At 47.0% G+C, this 18,929-nt stretch overlaps 1 protein-coding gene across 2 annotated transcripts in view; it reads right to left on the minus strand.

Annotated features, from left to right (window-relative positions):
- LOC146030083 (retinol dehydrogenase 11-like) overlaps positions 1-18,929 on the minus strand; it is a 145,728-nt gene that overhangs the window by 16,694 nt on the left and 110,105 nt on the right. Inside the window, exons 1-2 of one of the 2 annotated variants that reach the window (XM_083158394.1) lie at positions 9,534-9,806; positions 4,061-4,190 (exon numbers count right to left, since the gene is read on the minus strand). In XM_083158394.1, the coding sequence (XP_083014520.1) occupies positions 4,061-4,181 (121 nt within the window). In that variant the 5' untranslated portion in view covers positions 4,182-4,190; positions 9,534-9,806. Of the gene's footprint in view, positions 1-4,060; positions 4,191-9,533; positions 9,807-18,929 lie in introns of those variants that run through there. The other variant, XM_083158393.1, reaches the window with a different exon arrangement.

Here is an 18,929-nt window from a genome sequence, read left to right on the forward strand (position 1 = left end):
GCCCATATATGTGAAGGGTATGCCACCGTGCACGGACGTACGCTCCCTCGGTGACACATGCTGAGTTTCCATTGAAAAAAGGCGAGACCCGTCCGTGCACTGTGGTGTATGCTCAGATGTACGCCAGGTATCGGTGGCTAAGAGGGAGATCCGTCCGTACACGGTGGCGTACGCTCAAGTGTACGCCACTCCCCATTGTCGGCGTTTGTGACCGTCCGTGTGCGGCTGTTCTGTGGGCGGACTTTCGCTCACCGCGAGTACGTTTCACCGACCTAACCAGAATAAGGCCCTATGTCTCACCTCCTTTCCCTATTTGTAACTCTGTCTTCACCACTATCCCCATTTTGTACCTACAAATATTAGTAGAAACAGACAGTTGTGAAGTTGTGAGATAGTCCCAGTGCAGCCTCAAAAACAGTATTTTAGCCTCATTGTTTCCATTCCTGACCTTTACTTTGTATTTGTAGTTTTCCCGGCCTTACCTGGGAGAAAGTGCCTAGTACAAAATATCTTGTTACGAAGAGAACATTTTTGGACACATTACAATAATGATGCCTTCATATGATGGGATAAGCCGCAATGCTATCACTGGGCTCATTTTTCATATAAGAAACCACAGCATGCACTTATAAACAAAAGCTATACCTTCTACACTGTGAACCAGAGGGCCTGCCAGAGCTAAAGCTGAGGCAAGACCAGCACATGGCTTGCAGATATCAACTGCAGTAGAGGGGCACTAGTCTCCAGTGTGGGTTAGTTTTGTTTTTAGGGGGTGGTTATATTTATGCTGTGGTAAGGTAAGTATACTTATCTGACCCCTGTCAGGATTCCCTCCATTTGGATGTCAGCATCTGTATTCTTAATACCAGTCATCCGTATGGATGCACTGAGTTCAACTATTGGCCTTAGGCATAGGCCAAGTGATGTCACCAGTTGACCAGACATTTCACTGTAGAAACAGAGCTGACTGACCTAATCATCTATATATATTTATTTTGCCCTTGAGTCTCTAAAACACTGCTATCTGCTGGCAGAGAGTGAAACTACATCTCTTTCTCACACATGCATAAACACAGAAGGTAGCAGACTAGCTTTCAAAGCTTTTGCTTAAAGCAGGCTTCTTAGTAGCTTGATATGCTGCCAGGTTTAGGTTCTGGATCTTAAAGGCCCTACACACATGCCGATGTGTGTAGGGCGACCTAGCTGTGCTAGGTCGGGCCATTCTGCTCCTCTGTCACTCAGCAAACAGAGCTGACAGCCCACACACAGAGCGAGCTGTCTGCTCTTTGTGCTAAGCGAGCGGACAGCGCCAGTGTTCTCCAGTGAGAGAACCCGGTACTTGTTTCCTAGCACGGCCACAATCATGAGTAATCGTGTCCCTTACTTAAGGGACACGATTACCCACGATGGACCCGATTTCTTTTGAAATCAGGTCCATTTTGCCGGCTAGGATAAAATATCGGGGGCATCGCGTCGGTCGGGACCATTAACATTGGTCCCGACGCGACCGACGCGATGCCCCCGATATTTCCATAGACTTCAATGTTAAAAAATATTTTAACATTGAAATCTTGTCGGGAAGGTAAAATATCGGGGGCATCGCGTCGGTCGGGACCATTAACATTGGTCCCGACGCGATGCGACGCGATGCCCCCGATTTTTGCATAGGATTCAATGTTAAAAAAAAATTTAACATTGAAATGGTGTAAAAATGTCAAAAAATGTGAAATGGGTCCATATGACCCATTTCACATTATAGATGTCCCCGTCGTCGCCCCACGATAGACGCCAACCCGAAGCATGGCGAGCGGAGCGAGCCCGCGAGGGGCGGCGGTACGCGTCCTCCGACCTTTTCATGCCCTACTATCCACTAGGGCGTGGAGTGAGAATAGAATAGTGTGGCGAGCGCAGCGAGCCACCGAGCCCGAAGCGTGGCGAGCGCAGCGAGCCCCGCGAGGGGACGCGGATACCTTCACAGTTATACGCGTCCCCTTGCGGGCTTCACAGGTGTCCGTGGCGACGCGGACACCTGTGAAGCCCGCGAAGGGACGCGTTTACCTGTGAAGGTATCCGCGTGCGCTCGCCACGCTTCGGGCTCGGTGGCTCGCTGCGCTCGCCACACTATTCTATTCTCACTCCACGCCCTAGTGGATAGTAGGGCATGAAAAGGTCGGAGGACGCGTACCGCCGCCCCTCGCGGGCTCGCTGCGCTCGCCACGCTTTGGGTATGCGTCTATCGTGGGCTGCTGTTTACGCGCTTCAATTTGAGGGGGTTGGGAATTTTTTTCATTGAATACAATGTAAAATTGGGTCCCAGGGACCCAATTTACATTGGATTGAATGAAAAAAATCGGGTCAAAAATCAGTCGGTCGCGTCGATCGCATCGCATGCGATCGACCTGATTTTTTTCAGCACGACCACCCCGATCTTAATCGGTGTGGCCGTGCTAGGAAACAAGTACCGAGAACCCTGCCGATGCCGATATTGATGGACACTGTTCATCAATCTCGGCCAGCGACAACGACGCGCTTTGCTGTCGCTATAGCCCCCCCCCCCCCCCCACACACACACCGATGTGGGGGCATTTTCTAAGCGACTTTGCCAAACTAAGTAAAGTCGCTTAGAAAATGCCTTAATATTGGCATGTGTGTAGGCCGTATTAGAGCTCAGAAAAATGTTAGTCTTCAAGCTAGGCGCTTAATCAGAGTGCTATGCTTTGACATTTCACTGGTGACCTGCTAAACCATCCTGCTAGTGGCATGCCGCCACATGATTAGATGCGTACAGAAACTATTTACATTAAATAGAGAGCTTTGGTAGCCCTTCGGTAGGTGATGGACACGCCCCCTATTAGTAACATCAACAGCTGTGTAAACCCCCATTTATGATCTTAACATGGATACCCTGCTCCAATAGTGACGCTGATGGTGCCATGCCCCCTTTTCTACCACGCTCCTTCAAAGCACCACTGCCCGCATCCTAGCAGAATCACTAAATATGTGAGTTGCATAATAAGCATTTGTTTAATTGGTCTACTCTACACGAAGGTTCTTTCATTCTAAAGCAGGGTACACTGCAAAATATGTATCTGTCCTATCTATCTGGCGGGGATACAAATCTTTTATGGGGCACAAGCTGACTAACATAATGTTAGATATTATCATCCATGTATGCTAGGTTTGTGTGCCCTATATAGGAATCCTTTTCTCTTTTTCTTTGAGGGGATACAAATCTAATAATATAGGAGAGCATTTAACAATCGACCACTTTCTCGGAAATGCTGGAAAGCAGACAATAGTCATTCAGACAAATTGGTTAAATCCTTCTGATTTTCAAAATCCATTTGTGAGCGTTTGGGAGCGAATGGTTGATTGTCCTTCGCTCTCATTCATTACCAGATTTATGTTCCTACCAGACAGATTGGACAGACAAATATTTAGGTGTGCGTCTATATTAACATAGTATACCCTCCAACCCAAAGTAATCAGGTTTCCTTGGTCTTAATCATATGCACAGATATGTGTTTGCAACGTCCAAATAAAAATATTTCTACAATCAATAATCTACTTTATCTGTATCAAATTAGAGGATGTTTTCATCTACCGGAAATGAACACGTGATCACACAAAAATACATGGGATCAGGGATAAGATCCCAAGACCATGTGTGATCACGGCTCCATTGGCTGCTTATCAGGGATTATGCTCTCTATGCCTCATAAGACCCTGTAAGTGCCAGTACTGGGGGAAAAGGAAACCAGAATCGGGGCTAACAGGCTAGCCCCTGACGAGCCTATTGGCAGTGGTGAAATACAGCTGCTAATAGGATACACCCAAAGTCTGTCGTTTTCTTACTGCTCCATCAGCATCTCAGATAGATGGGACAAGCACTATTGCATATACTTAAAGTATGAAACTCAAACATAATGGCGTAACAGGATTACATTTCAGCAGCACACTATTTTAAGTACCATTTACAAATGAAAGATATTGTGGCACTATCACTATATACCTAGAATAGTTTAGTCATCTATAGTGAACGTGCAATATGACAACTCACCAGTTATAAGCACGGTTTTGCCATCCAATCTTTTGACATCAAGACACAAGCGTCTACTCTTGATGTATCTTTGAAGCAGAGCAAACAGTAACGCCACTAGCACAGTGATCAGCACATACATGGTTTCCGCCTGCAAAATTTAGATACCAAAATTAACTCCAAATGAATAGGAACTCATAAACAAATAATTACATTGAATGTTCAAAGTATTAGGTCACCCCATGTCAACCTTTTGACTGTCGACCTTCCCCATGTATACCTAATGCTTGTGTCGACCTAATGTCCCTGTCGACCATGACCGTATCTCGTAATTCCAGCTGGTCTGTCAATTGTTTCAAAGTGCCAATATCTCAAAAGGAAAAAGAAACCGGATTGTGAATTTCCACTTCTTGCCACTTTAAAACATTTGGCTGACTCACCAGAATTGCACTAATGCCTGCATTTCACAGGCTGTTATATAGTACATTTCCATTGTATTGTTTAGGAAGGTAGCTGAGTTCAAACTATAACACCCATGTTTATTCTGCAATCATACATTATCAAAGATGGACAAAGGGGGTTATTCAGACCTGATCGCTGCGGCGTGATTTATCAGTGCCCTGCTATCACCCTGTGAATACATAGTTGCTGCCCAGTCTGACTGAAATCCCATCCGTGCAAGCCGCTCACAATCGAATGATTATGCTAGTGTATGCAATCTGTGAACAGCCTAGGAGTCAGTCGGATAGGGGACAGGGTTAACGTCACATGACTTCGCCTCAAACACCTGGGAACGCCTCAGCTTTTTCCTGGCACTCCCAGAAAATGGCCAATTAAAATTCCCAAATACCAGCTTCCTGTCAATCAACTTGCGTACGGCCAGCAACAACGTTTCGTACGCCTGCATAGTCTATTGATAACTGTCCAGGCTGCGAAATCACAGATTTGAACAACCCTCAATGAACAGAGCGCATAAAAGGCTGAATATCACAGAAGAAATAAGCAGACACAAAAGGAATGATGCCAGTTTTGAGGAAAAAAGAAAGAAAATTTCAGATAAGGTTATGACAGGTAAAGGCCAAAAGTATGACAAAGGAAGAGACAAAGAAACAGAGTCAGCCAAGGAATAACAGAGGAAATGTAGAGCTGCTAAGAAGACGGATAAGAAGGTTTCAGAGTTTTTAGGTGTATTTCCCTCTATGCCAATATCAAAATCTAAACCAGGGGTGGGGAAACTTTTTTTTATAGATCACATACTTTCTCCAACGGGACTCAAGGTGTTTTACACATCAAATAAAAGCACATAATACATCGGATTTAGGAAGTACAACAATAGGTAAGTCACATAGACATAAAAGAAAGCAATAAGAGCACAGTAAGCACAATGTAGTGTTTGTGCAGGCATTTTGGATAACAACTTCCATGAGTTGTGTATTCCACCCAAACAAGGTACCAGTGAGGCAGCCATCTTGGGCACACAGTAGGATTACCCTAGATAGAATGGGTTACTCTAAGAAGAAATTACACAAAATGGAGTGATTGCAGTGTAGAGTAGGATCCCAAGATAGAGATGGGCAAAGTGGCTCACTAAAATAGAGGTGCTCATTTGATTGCTCAGTTCTTTTGAGCGGTTTACTAGCTCACTTTGAATAAAATTCCAATGAATAAGATTCATTCAGTTCACAGACTCATGAGTCAGTACAGTACCTCTAAGCTACCATGTGTGTGGCACTGCTGTTCTCAGGCACTGCATTGTATGAAAACTAAACTGAACATATTAACAATAAGCCTCCAAGACAAACTACCGTTCACCTTTTAGTGAGGTCACTCGCACTTTTAAAAGCACACATCTCTACAACAAGACACTCAGGTCCATGTATTTTTCATCCCATCCACAAATGTACCACATGAGGCAGCCATGTAGGGCGCACTACTACTAAAGGTCACACTGTGGGAGGTGAGCCATACAGGGGGCCAATGCAGATATGGGAAAAGGGTTGCTTGCATAATAGTATTATATACCCTGCATGGAAACATCCACATAAATCACATCCTGTCCATGGAAGAACTACATCCTGCCTTCCTCAGCCATGTCCAAATACACTGTACTATTTAGCTGGGCGATAGCAACGCTGCAAGGCCGCACATCGTTATTGAACACTGTGTACACATGGGGGGATTCTGGCTTACCTAGGTGATTTTGACGATCTAGTCAAAATCCCCTGGAAGAATCGCCCCTGTGTTTACAGCTTAAAGCCACCCATACACAGCGATGTGGATGTGTAATAATATATGCGCCTAGCATCACAGTGCGGTGAGGGAGGCCCCCCACGAAACCTGTGATGTGGTGTGCGGTGGGGGTCTCCGTCACATCCCTGGGTGCCTCCTCCTCCCCTCATGCTGGGAAGCCTAAGCAGGATGCCCCCTCCTCCCGCTTGCAGCCGGAAGGACATCAGGCTGCGTTGCTAGGGGGAGGAGTTTACCTTCCGGGTCCAGGAGGAGCTGGAGGAAGGTAAGCCACAGGGAGGAGGGAGCGGCATCTGCATTGGGGGGTCGGCAGAAGCCCATAGGCTTCTATAGGGTATCACCACCTAAAGGTGGCGATACCCTAACTGGCGAAAATGCGGTAAAACCCCCGAAAATAGGGAGTTTTACTGCATTTTTACCTTACTACATCCCGCCCACAGTGTTTTTCGTGTGCGATACACAAGCGAACATCACATCACACAGCACAAAGTATGTACAGCCTGTGCTTTTTGAACTAGATTGCATCAAATCTAGTACACAAAGCATGCTGTACAAAATGTACAGAGAGCATTACAGTGTGTATGGGCACCTTACGATGTTTGTCAATGTAAAATCTATTGTCTTGTGAACAATTTCCATTTGCTATATCGAAGTGTAATAGGATTTGGAAATCTTCATCACTTGTGTATCCTATTCTGGTACATGCAAGGGAAATAATATTACATAATCACGTATTTCTTGAATGCCCTACAGGCACCTTACTTTAACTCAAATCAACTCAAGCATCATGCCTATATGTAGCATTAGTGACCTGGCACTGGCATGTGTGCGGCATCAGTGCACAACACCTGCTAGTGACGGGATGTACTAAAAGGAATGACAGTGGAATGACAGTGTTGTCTGCAGATAAGGAATGCCAATTGACTATAATGGGAGAAAATGACTTTTATATTAATATTTCTGAAATTATCGGACATATCAACTATATTTTTGGTATACTTCTTGCTAAGACCATTACACATATTTTACATGCAGAATGACGCGGAATGACGGCTGCCTCCTATGGAATGACGGCCTTTTAATTCGCCATCCTGTAGCCAAAATAGCATTAAAATAGCTCCATTATGCGATATTAAGACCCCGATGTTACGGTGATCCCCATAGCGCACACGCTCGTCCTTTTCCAAATATGCCCGCCTACACCCCTACTCTAGTAAACATGTCACGTGACGCGGAATGACGGCTGCCTCCTATGGAATGACGGCCTTTTAATTCGCCATCCTGTAGCCAAAATAGCATTAAAATAGCTCCATTATGCGATATTAAGACCCCGATGTTACGGTGATCCCCATAGCGCACACGCTCGTCCTTTTCCAAATATGCCCGCCTACACCCCTACTATCGTAAACATGTTACGTGACGCGGAATGACGGCTGCCTCCTATGGAATGACGGCCTTTTAATTCGCCATCCTGAAGCCAAAATAGCATTAAAGCAGCTCCATTATGCGATGTTAAGACCCCGATGTTGCGGTGATCCCCATAGCGCACGCGCTCATCCTTTTCCAAATATGCCCGCCTACACCCCTACTCTCGTAAACATGTCAGGTGACGCGGAATGACGCTGCCTCCTATGGAATGACGGCCTTTTAATTCGCCATCCTGAAGCCAAAATAGCATTAAAATAGCTCCATTATGCGATATTAAGACCCCGATGTTACGGTGATCCCCATAGCGCACGCGCTTATCCACTGTCATTCCACTGTGCTATTTTAATGCTATTTTGGCTTCAGGATGGCGAATTAAAAGGCCGTCATTCCATAGGAGGCAGCCGTCATTCCCCGTCACGTGACATGTTTACGAGAGTAGGGGTGTAGGCGGGCATATTTGGAAAAGGATGAGCGCGTGCGCTATGGGGATCACCGTTACATCGGGGTCTTAATATCGCACAATGGAGCTGCTTTAATGCTATTTTGGCTTCAGGATGGCGAATTAAAAGGCCGTCATTCCATAGGAGGCAGCCGTCATTCCGCGTCAGGTGACATGTTTACGAGAGTAGTGGTGTAGGCGGGCATATTTGGAAAAGGATGAGCGCGTGCGCTATGGGGATCACCGTAACATCGGGGTCTTAATATCGCATAATGGAGCTGCTTTAATGCTATTTTGGCTTCAGGGTGGCGAATTAAATGGCCGTCATTCCATAGGAGGCAGCCGTCATTCCGCGTCACGTGACATGTTTACGAGAGTAGGGGTGTAGGCGGCCATATTTGGAAAAGGATGAGCGCGTGCGCTATGGGGATCACCGTAACATCGGGGTCTTAATATCGCATAATGGAGCTATTTTAATGCTATTTTGGCTTCAGGATGGCGAATTAAAAGGCCGTCATTCCATAGGAGGCAGCGGTCATTCCGCGTCACGTGACATGTTTACGAGAGTAGGGGTTTAGGCGGGCATATTTGGAAAAGGATGAGCGCGTGCGCTATGGGGATCACCGTAACATCGGGGTCTTAATATCGCATAATGGAGCTGCTTTAATGCTATTTTGGCTTCAGGATGGCGAATTAAAAGGCCGTCATTCCATAGGAGGCAGCCGTCATTCCGCGTCACCTGACATGTTTACGAGAGTAGGGGTGTAGGCGGGCATATTTGGAAAAGGATGAGCGCGTGCGCTATGGGGATCACCGCAACATCGGGGTCTTAATATCGCAAAATGGAGCTATTTTAATGCTATTTTGGCTTCAGGATGGCGAATTAAAAGGCCATCATTCCATAGGAGGCAGCCGTCATTCCGCGTCACATGACATGTTTACGAGAGTAGGGGTTTAGGCGGGCATATTTGGAAAAGGATGAGCGCGTGCGCTATGGGGATCACCGTAACATCGGGGTCTTAATATCGCATAATGGAGCTGCTTTAATGCTATTTTGGCTTCAGGATGGCGAATTAAAAGGCCGTCATTCCATAGGAGGCAGCCGTCATTCCGCGTCATTCTGCATGTAAAATATGTGTAATGGTCTTAGCAAGAAGTATACCAAAAATATAGTTGATATGTCCAATAATTTCAGAAATATTAATATAAAAGTCATTTTCTCCCATTATAGTCAATTGGCATTCCTTATCTGCAGACAACACTGTCATTCCACTGTCATTCCTTTTAGTACATCCCCACACACATGTGCTGCAGCAAGAACATCTTTACTGTGACACAGCCCCGGCCCAGCAGACACCCGGCCCAGCGCCCTCCTCCCACCTGCTGAGCAGCAGCCCGCTCTCTCCACTGACTGTTCCTACCACCCGCGGCCGAGATGATCCATGGCTCCTCTGTCCTCCCCTAGCCTTAGTCCCCCTGTGTTACTGTTTCTGGCGTCTGTCCCCCAGCCAGCCCAGCTTCCGGTGCTATTCCTGCCTCTTCCGCTCGCTCTACGATCAGCCACTGGACCCGGTAACGCAGCGCTCCCGGGGGTGTTCTGCCGCCCGTAGCGCACACACACTGCTCTCTCGCTGCCTGCGTCTGACGCACAGGACGATACCAACGCCGCTGAGTGCGGCAGTAACGGTGCAGGCCAGGGGCGCCGGCGAGTGTCGGCTTCCGCTATCCGTGTGTCAGAAACATGGAGATACTGATAGATATGTAATATCCCTTTCTCCATGTTACAGGCGTGTGAGTGTGCTCTGTATATGGAACAATGTATTTGTAAACATAATAAAAAATACGGTGGGCTAGATGCCGCAAAGTTAAAAAACGCGGGCGAACTTGCGAAAATGCCATTTTCAGATTTTTGAATGCAGCCTTGATATGCACAATTCGAATTCGGTACATTTCTTGATTTTAAAATCAGCATTGCCCATAGAAACCTATGGATGGGTTTCTATCGCACTTCCGGCTGCTATGAGTAGGTATGGCCATCGACCATCGGTAACTCAAAATCATCGATGGTTCATGGCCGATGTTGAATACTTTTGCCATCGATGGTGTAGAACCAGATGGTTTCCCTCCACCGCGAAGCCACGCCCCTGTGTTTTGATTGGCCCACAGGCCAATCAATCAAACACAATGGATGACCATCGATATGTAAAAAAAGGATGTCTCTTTGCAGAATTCTTCATGCAAACGGCGTAAGTAAACACCGGTATGCATGTGGAGGCTGGCGGTAAGCATGCTTGCTGCATCTCGCCACGTAAGAGGTGAAATTTCCAGACAGCCGGGTAACTGGGAAGTTGAAAGGCCTACACAGTGTCTAGGTAGACAAACAATAGGTTGACACCAAGAGGTCAACCTGAAGTAGGTAGGCACAGACAAAAGGTTGACATGAGAAAAATACAGTGGAAAATGTTCTGAGCGCTCATTAAGGTGTGTACACACGGGGGCGATTTTGTGTAATATCGCGGGAAATATGGTCGCTGAGCGACCGTATTGCCCGTGATGGGAGTGTGCACCTATATCGCCGGGTGTGCTCTCACGTTTTTACCCCTGTAGTGATCGCTGGTCGCAGGAACATGCTCCTGCGACCAGTTGATTTCCACTGCCGGGCTCCCTCCGCCAGTTTCTTTTTCATCAGCGACCATCTCTGGTCGCTGATTAACAGGAGACATAGAGCAATATATCTCCCCCGTGTGTACGGGGCTTTAGGGCTGGATCCTCAAAGTGAGCAGCTGCTGGAGAGATTAGTCAGATCCCAGAGTATAAACTGGGGGACAAAAACAAAATAGCAGCACTCTGTGTAAACTATATGGCGACAAGTAAATGGATTTAAATATACCAAATAATAACACATAAGAGCAAATAATAAAAACTGAGATATTAAAAATGGAAATGTATTAATTTATTTACAGTTTCTTATATAGCGCAGCAGATTCCTTTGCGCTTGAAATTGGGACCATGAGGTGATAATTATGTGAAAATCCTACACTGGAGTCGGTGGGTGAGATTTAATAGGATAAGAGATTCAGAAAGTGAGAGATTTGGTAAGAAATCTCCAGTTTTTTTAAAGCGGCAATCATTTACACTGCAAAACCATTTCGATTTTGCATTGTAAATGATTGCCGCTTTAAAAAAACTGGAGATTTCTTACCAAATCTCTCACTTTCTGAAACTTTCATCCTATTAAATTTCACCCAGAGTTCCAGGTGAGTTGTAAACTGGGTGCCGTTGGAGGTTAGTAATCCAAATGATGATTGCTATAGTGTGGATCCTCTCTAGGGGTATAGCTTGAATCCTGACGGCTATGGTGCTCCAAATTAGGAAATGCGACTGAAGACCAAAAGAATTAGCAAGTATCCAAGTCAATGGCAATGGTCCAAGTAAACACTGATGTGTTTTGCTACCGTCAGGGGGTAGCTTATCAAGGGGACTTCCCTTTTACACCAAAATCCCTGGTCGGACCCTGGTCTTTGAACACAGGAGTTTCCAGGGTTGGACCCAGCTTCATACCCCGTTTACACAGCACTGTGACACAGGTCGGACCCAGGTCTGCGCCGTTTACACTGAACCTGGGTCAGCACTGCTTTTCCCTATGGATGACATTAAAAATGTCCATTTTAGGACTGATAAACTGCCATCCAACCTTCCCTCAATGATTTAAAATAAAAATTAAAAGACATGACAAATTAGCATTGAAAAATGTTGGTTTGTCTATTTTTTTTATACTGCATCCAATTATGATTTCGGTGTGCACTGCCCGTATCCTTCCTGGCTGCTGTCTTTTGCCACTGCAGCGCAAGGTGGAAAGGCGTCCAGCACTTCTGGTATCCTTGCAGCACTACCCAGATGTCCCAACCTGGGTTAGGACCATTTACACTGCCCACGACCCAGGTCCAACCAGTGTTCAACCCTGGTCAGGACCTGGGTAGGAGACCAGTGTTACTGGACCTGGGTTGGCCCCTTTTACACCAACGCTGACCTGGGTCCATCCTGGGTTATTCCTTGGTGTAAAAGGGGTATTAGAGACCAAGGCCCTTTTTCTGGTTCACTTGCAAAGGCAAATTCCTTCTCAAATGGACAAAACCGTGTGCACTGCAGGGGGACAGATTTGTGCAGAGTAATTTGTGCAGAGAGATTTAGTTATTTTGTTTCTGTGCAGGGAAAATACTGACTGCTTTATTTTTATACTGCAATATAGATCTCACTTTGAAGTAAAACTCCACCCAAAAAAGTTTGAGAAGAAATTTGCCTTTGTGAGTGAACCAGAATAAGGCCCAAGTCTCAAGTATAAATACCCTATTCAATTGATATGCAATAAACCCATTAGTAAATCAATGTACTTGTCTATTGTGAATAATTGAATGAAATACTCAGAGACAGATATTTGATACATAAACACATAATTTATACATAAAAGGTGTAAAAATAATAAACAGAAACACTAATATTTTATGAATAAATAATAAATGCTGACCTCTATTATTATTTCCAGGTCATTACTTAAGGTGTGTACACACGGCAGATACTGCCGTGAGATGCGAGTGCCGACGCGATCAGACATGCTAGAGGGGCACAATTCACACTATATAGTGCAGATCAGCACTATATAGTCTTGCCTGCCCTCTCTATCTGGCTGCCGATATGCGCTCACACGGGAGCGCGCATCGGGCTCGCAAGCCCTAAAAAAGCATGCAATTTGGCTTCCGGTGCTCCCTATATCGGGAACATCGGAAGCCAAATCTTACCGTCTGTACACACTATTACAGATAGGCCCAATGAAATAAATAAATAGTCAATCTCTAAAACAAATAAATAAAAGAAACCATAGGAACTGCTTGACAATAGAGATACAAAAAGGTTAGTGAACATATAAAGGTCGACATGAGAAGGTTTGACACATGAAAATATCAACATAAATTTTCACAATATTTTTTCTTAATTTTTTGTACATTTTCACACTTTACTATCCACATGGACACTCATCCGAAGCATTATGAGTAAAACGACCCAGTGGGAAGGGTACACGCTACACTAATACCCCTTTCTCATCACACAAATAACCTGGGTCCGACCTGGGTTTTTGCCGGGTCGACATGCAGTGTGTCAAATTACCCGGGTCCAACAACCCAGCATTCAGACCCAGTTGAAAGAAGCTTAAACCTGGATCGGACCGGGGTTGCTGTGCAGTGTGGCCCGGGTCCCGTTCATACTAAATGGAGGAGGCAGTGTCAGTTCCAAGGGCTGCCTCCTCCCCGCCCCCTTGCTGACATCAGTGACCCAGCTTATTGCCGGGTCTCTGTGGGGGACTAAAATCACAAATGTCGGGTCTCCCCGGGATGGACCCATGTCCAAATCCCTGGGGAGACCTGGCATTTGCGATGTTAAAGGGGTATTATTGAGACAACAGTGTGTAAAAATCCTCAACATTTTTCTTGTGTTGACCTTTTGACCATGTCAACCTTTTGTCTGTTTCAACCTAGTGTATGTCGACCTTCCTCTGTGTCGACCAACTGCGGCTGCACTGTCTGTAAAGGTGGCCATGTGATTTTTCGCAGCAGTGTATGGCCACCCGTTCCCCCTTGAGCCACCAGGGACCTTCCCAGGCGGCAGGTTAGGCTGTGGTCCTTTTGCTTGGGATGTATCTCATGCAATCCTGTTCCTCCCCACCTGGAGGTTCGAGATACAAGCCGGACCACCTCTGGATCTGATTCAATGCTCACAGGACAGCGCATCGAATCGGGCAGGATTTCAAGCCCTATTTTGGCCTTTAAGAACTGCAGCTTATTATGTCTGGTCTTTGATACTGGCAGCCACCTTTGCCAATGACTGCCCCTTGCCTTGACAAAAGAAAAAACAAATACTGAATGCCCCTAATGCAGGGCTTGACAAATTTCTTTAAAATATAGGAGCCAGGATGAAAAAGTAGGAGCCGGACAAACTAAAAATAGGAACAGTGCGTGCCAAAGCCGCGCACCCAAAATTTACACTGTAATGCCTATTACACCTGTCACATACCCATTACGTATTATACCACATGCCATAATACCTATGACATATTACGCCACACACCGTAATACCTATGACATATTACACCACACGCCATAATGCCCATTAAATATATCACACGCCATAAGGCCCATTACATTTACCAAACACTGTAATGCCCATTACACCACATGCTGTAATGCCCATCACATATAATACCAAACGGCATAATGCCTATTACATATTATGCCACATTAGTTCAACTTACTACTTACATGCTCGTTGCCAGGAGTTACATGTGGTGCCATAGGGTTAACATGCGGTGCCATGAGGTTAACATGCTCGTTGCTATGGGGAATTATCCCTCCTCCTCCCTGCCTTTACCATCCGTGGTAACGGTAACAACCAGGCAGAGAAGTCATCAATCCACCCGGCTGTATAAGAGCAGGTACACTGCGCAGTGGCGTAACTATAAATGTTGCTCCCCCTGCCGAAAAAGCTTGGCAACAGTGAAATTTAAGTAATTATATATATCCCTTACCCCTGACACATCTCTTCGGCTGAGGCCATACCCCCTGGTGCAGCTATCCCCCTGGCACCATACCCCTGGTGAAGCTATCCCCCTGGCACCATACTCCTGATACAGCTCTCCCTATGATGCCATACTAGCACAGCTGTCCCATTGATGCCATACCCAATGAAGCTTTGCTTCTGATGCAGCTCCTCACCCCCACGCCATACCGGACGCAGCTGTGACCCTGACACTACCGCTCACACAACTTCTATATCTCAACTAATGCAGCTCTCTCCTCCCCCTTTGGCTCCGGCTCTGTTGCGGGACAGTGGGGAAGCCCCTGTCCCCCAAGGACCCGTGCTCTCCTCCCCACATGTCCGGGATCGGTCGGCTCCCAACCCTGTGGACGCGTCTCCTGTGTGCACAGGGGCCCTGGAGCCTGAGGGACGCCGAGTGAGAGCTGGGGGAGTGGACAGGAGGGGGGTGCTGGTGTGTTGGTGCTGAGCGCTGCGCCATGAAGGTGCCTGCCCCGCCGGAGCTGTCACTCTAAGCAGCCTGCTGCCAGTATGGTAAAGAATGCACAGGGGCTGTCGACTACATCCAGCCGGAGTCTGAGGGACTCGATCCAAGTGGCTGCCCCAGTGCAGGGACCGGGCAGACAATAGGAAGCCGAAGATGGGGGGAGGGGGGAGCAGGTGTCGGGCGCCGCTTGTCTAGCAGTAGAATCCTGGCTGATGCTGAGCAAGAGCCTGAGCAGACAGGAGGGGGGTGCTGATCGATGCGCCGCGGCAGTGGGGAAGCCTTGGTCCGCGGCAGTGGGGAAGCCTCGGTCCGCGTCAGTGGGGAGGCTCAGTTCACCGCAGGGCTGCCGGGGCAGGCACGAGCAGCTACAACATTAGTTACCCCACCTGACACCATGGCTATTTTGATCTTGCGCCGAACCAGAGCTCACGGCGGTCTGACAGACAATCAGGAGCTTCCGCTCCTGATTGGCTGCTGAACCGCAAACTGTGATTGGAACCCGATACAGCGGCGGACCTGCTCTTAGGGATGTGCCTCTGTCTCATACCGCGGGGTAGATTAATGACTACTTGACCTGTTACCAAAAGTGCACACGGCGATGACCAGATTCTGCTTCCTCCCTAACAAAATCTGGTCGCCAGGAAGCAGAATCTGGTCGCCATGGCGAGCCCTGCCCTAATGGCACTCATATTGTAGTAATAAAGAAATATGCAGGGCCGGTGCTAGGGTGTCCGGCGCTCTCCTGCAAACTATGTATTTGCACCCTCCCATATTCAATAAAGGGACAGTGCACACAAATAAAGGGTGTGGTATCATAAGGAAGGGGCATAGACGCACTATAGTACCACCAAATGAATTACACCATAAAGTAGCACAATTTAATTTACTTCACACATGGTGCCTCTGATTCACAAAACACCACATAGTAGTGTCCCTTATACACCTTATACACAATGCCCACATAAGTAGTGTCCCTTAAATGTAATGCCAACAGCGCTGCCACTTAAAACACCCACAGTAGTATTGCCCATTATACATAACTCCCAGTAGTGTTAGTGCAGATGGGCATATAATGGGCAAAAAGAGGGGGACAGATCTGGAGAGAGGGGCAGATGCTAGGGAGATAGAGAGAGAGAGAGAGAGGAGGTTCCCTTTCATCAGCGACCATCTCTGGTCGCTGGTGAAAAGGAGACACTGAGCAATATTATGCTCAGCAATATATTGCTGAGCAATATATCGCCCCCGTGTGTACACAGCTTCAGTACCGACTAGTTACTGGGTGCATTGGCTATCTCCCTGCTGAGCAGTTGTACACACTTTCAGTGCAAGTGGCTGTGGCAGCTGATGTGATAAGTGCTTTAAGACTCAGATGTGGCCAGAAAGTTTAAGCTCATTCCAGAGACCCTGTCTGTCTCTTGGCAGCTTTGATGTGCAGCTCAACAGTCATTGATTGGAAGAGAAGTAGAATTATACAACATAGGCCAAATGTAATAGGATGTGAGAATCAGAAAGTGAGAGATTTTGGGAGAGTTCCCTTTTTTTTTAAGCGGCAATCAATTATATGTCAAATTAACCTGATTTTCATTGTAAATGATTGCTGCTTTATAATAATGGGAACACTCTCCCAAAATCTCTCACTTTCTGATTTGCCCATCCCAATACATTTTGCCTCATGTCTGCAATGCTGCCGTTAAGTGGAACAGGCATTTTGTTAAATATTTTTAGTACCGTGGGTCCCCCCAAAAGCATTCGCTGCCAGCCCTCCTTGTCACCATATTCAACGCCACAGGGGCTCGCTGTCCCTGACGGCGATTTTTAACCACCACATGGAGCCGGGGGATGGCAGCAGGCAGGGAGATGGAAGCCTCTCTGAATGTGTTTATGTGGGGGTGGGGTGGGGGGGAGAAGGGCTCCCGGGACACAGGCAGCACAAGCTGCCCCCCCGGGAGCTGGCAGGGGGGCTGTGGAGGGAGCCGCTGCACTGGTCCCGCTCGTGCATATGTAATGAGCGTGACCAGTATGAAGTGAATATCTAATGAGCGGCTCCCCGCTTCCTGCTGGCGAATGTGTAAAAATAGTATGCCCCTTCACAGAATAAAATTACTGATTTTTTTACACCAAAAAAAAAAAATCCCTTTATTTTAAAAGATCACTTTCGGTACTTTTTTCTTTGCATGGCCACAAATCTTGGCCATCGGGGGTAATTTGAGTGGCCTGCGACGCGACCGACGCGATGCCCCCGATTTTTCCATTGAAATGCATTGAAAACAGTGAAAAATCGGGTCGGTCGCGTCGTGTGCACCTAAAAATGCTTAAATGGTCCAGACGCGATGCCCCCGATTTCCCCATAGGGAACAATGTTAAATGCCTCAATTTACCCGCGATGACCACGATTTCTCATAGGAAACAATGTTAAATAGATCAATTTACCCAAATCAGCATAGGAACAATAGTAAATGGGCCAAAAACACCCCTGAACATTGAAATGTCCCCCCAAAAGTAGTTGACGCCACCCCGCCATCAACGTGAACCCGAAGCGTGGCGAGCGCAGCGAGCCCGCGAGGGGCGGCGGTACGCGTCCTCCGACCTTTTCAGGCCCTACTATCCACTAGGGCGTGGAGTGAGAATAGAATAGTGTGGCGAGCGCAGCGAGCCACCGAGCCCGAAGCGTGGCGAGCGGACGCGGATACCTTCACAGGTAAACGCGTCCCTTCGCGGGCTTCCCAGGTGTCCGCGTCGCCATGGACACCTGGGAAGCCCGCGAGGGGACGCGTATAACTGTGAAGGTATCCGCGTCCCCTCGCGGGGCTCGCTGCGCTCGCCACACTATTCTATTCTCACTCCACGCCCTAGTGGATAGTAGGGCATGAAAAGGTCGGAGGACGCATACCGCCGCCCCTCGCGGGCTCGCTGCGCTCGCCACGCTTCGGGTTCATGTTGATGGCGGGGTGGCGTCAATAACTTTTGGGGGGACATTTCAATGTTCAGGGGTGTTTTTGGCCCATTTACCATTGTTCCCTATGATAATTTGGCTAAATTGAGCCATTTCACATTGTTTCCTATGGGAAATCGTGGTCATCGCGGGTAAATTGAGGCATTTAACATTGTTCTCTATGTGGAAATCGCGGGCATCGCGTCTGGCCATCGCACCCGATTTTTTTAGCGGCCGCGATGCCCGCGATGGCCCCGATTTTACCCCCGATGACCGTGATTCTGATCGGTGTGGCCGTGCTAGGAAACAAGTACCTCACTTTCCAGTTCACCTTAAAAAGATGTTGAATGCAAAACGAAAATCATGCTGAAAGCAGTTCTCCATCCTGGCATTGAATACACTCTCGGCGAATCCCAGTGAAAACCCCATTGAAATACACCAGCAAATAGAAGCGAGCGTAAAACTGAGAACTGGCCGGCATTCACTGTTCGCTTTCGGTGAACAGTGAACACTGAATAGGGTGAATCAGATTTTCAGTGAAAAAGATTCACCGCAAGGAGTGAAAACAGCACGATTCGCCAAAAAATAAAAACCGGTGAATCGGGAGCATTGAATACTGCCCTTAGTGTAGCAGTAATGGGCCCCATAAAATTCATGTAAAATAAAGGCATGTCTATGTGTTTGAAAAATGATACACACAAGCTCCTGTCTAAATAGTATTTTTTTGAGAGAGCTTGAGGTCGGAATTGAAAATGACTGTCGCATTTATGAA

This window comes from Crinia signifera, chromosome 1 (assembly GCF_055691185.1).
Source record: "Crinia signifera chromosome 1, ASM5569118v1, whole genome shotgun sequence".
Lineage (NCBI taxonomy): Eukaryota > Metazoa > Chordata > Amphibia > Anura > Myobatrachidae > Crinia > Crinia signifera.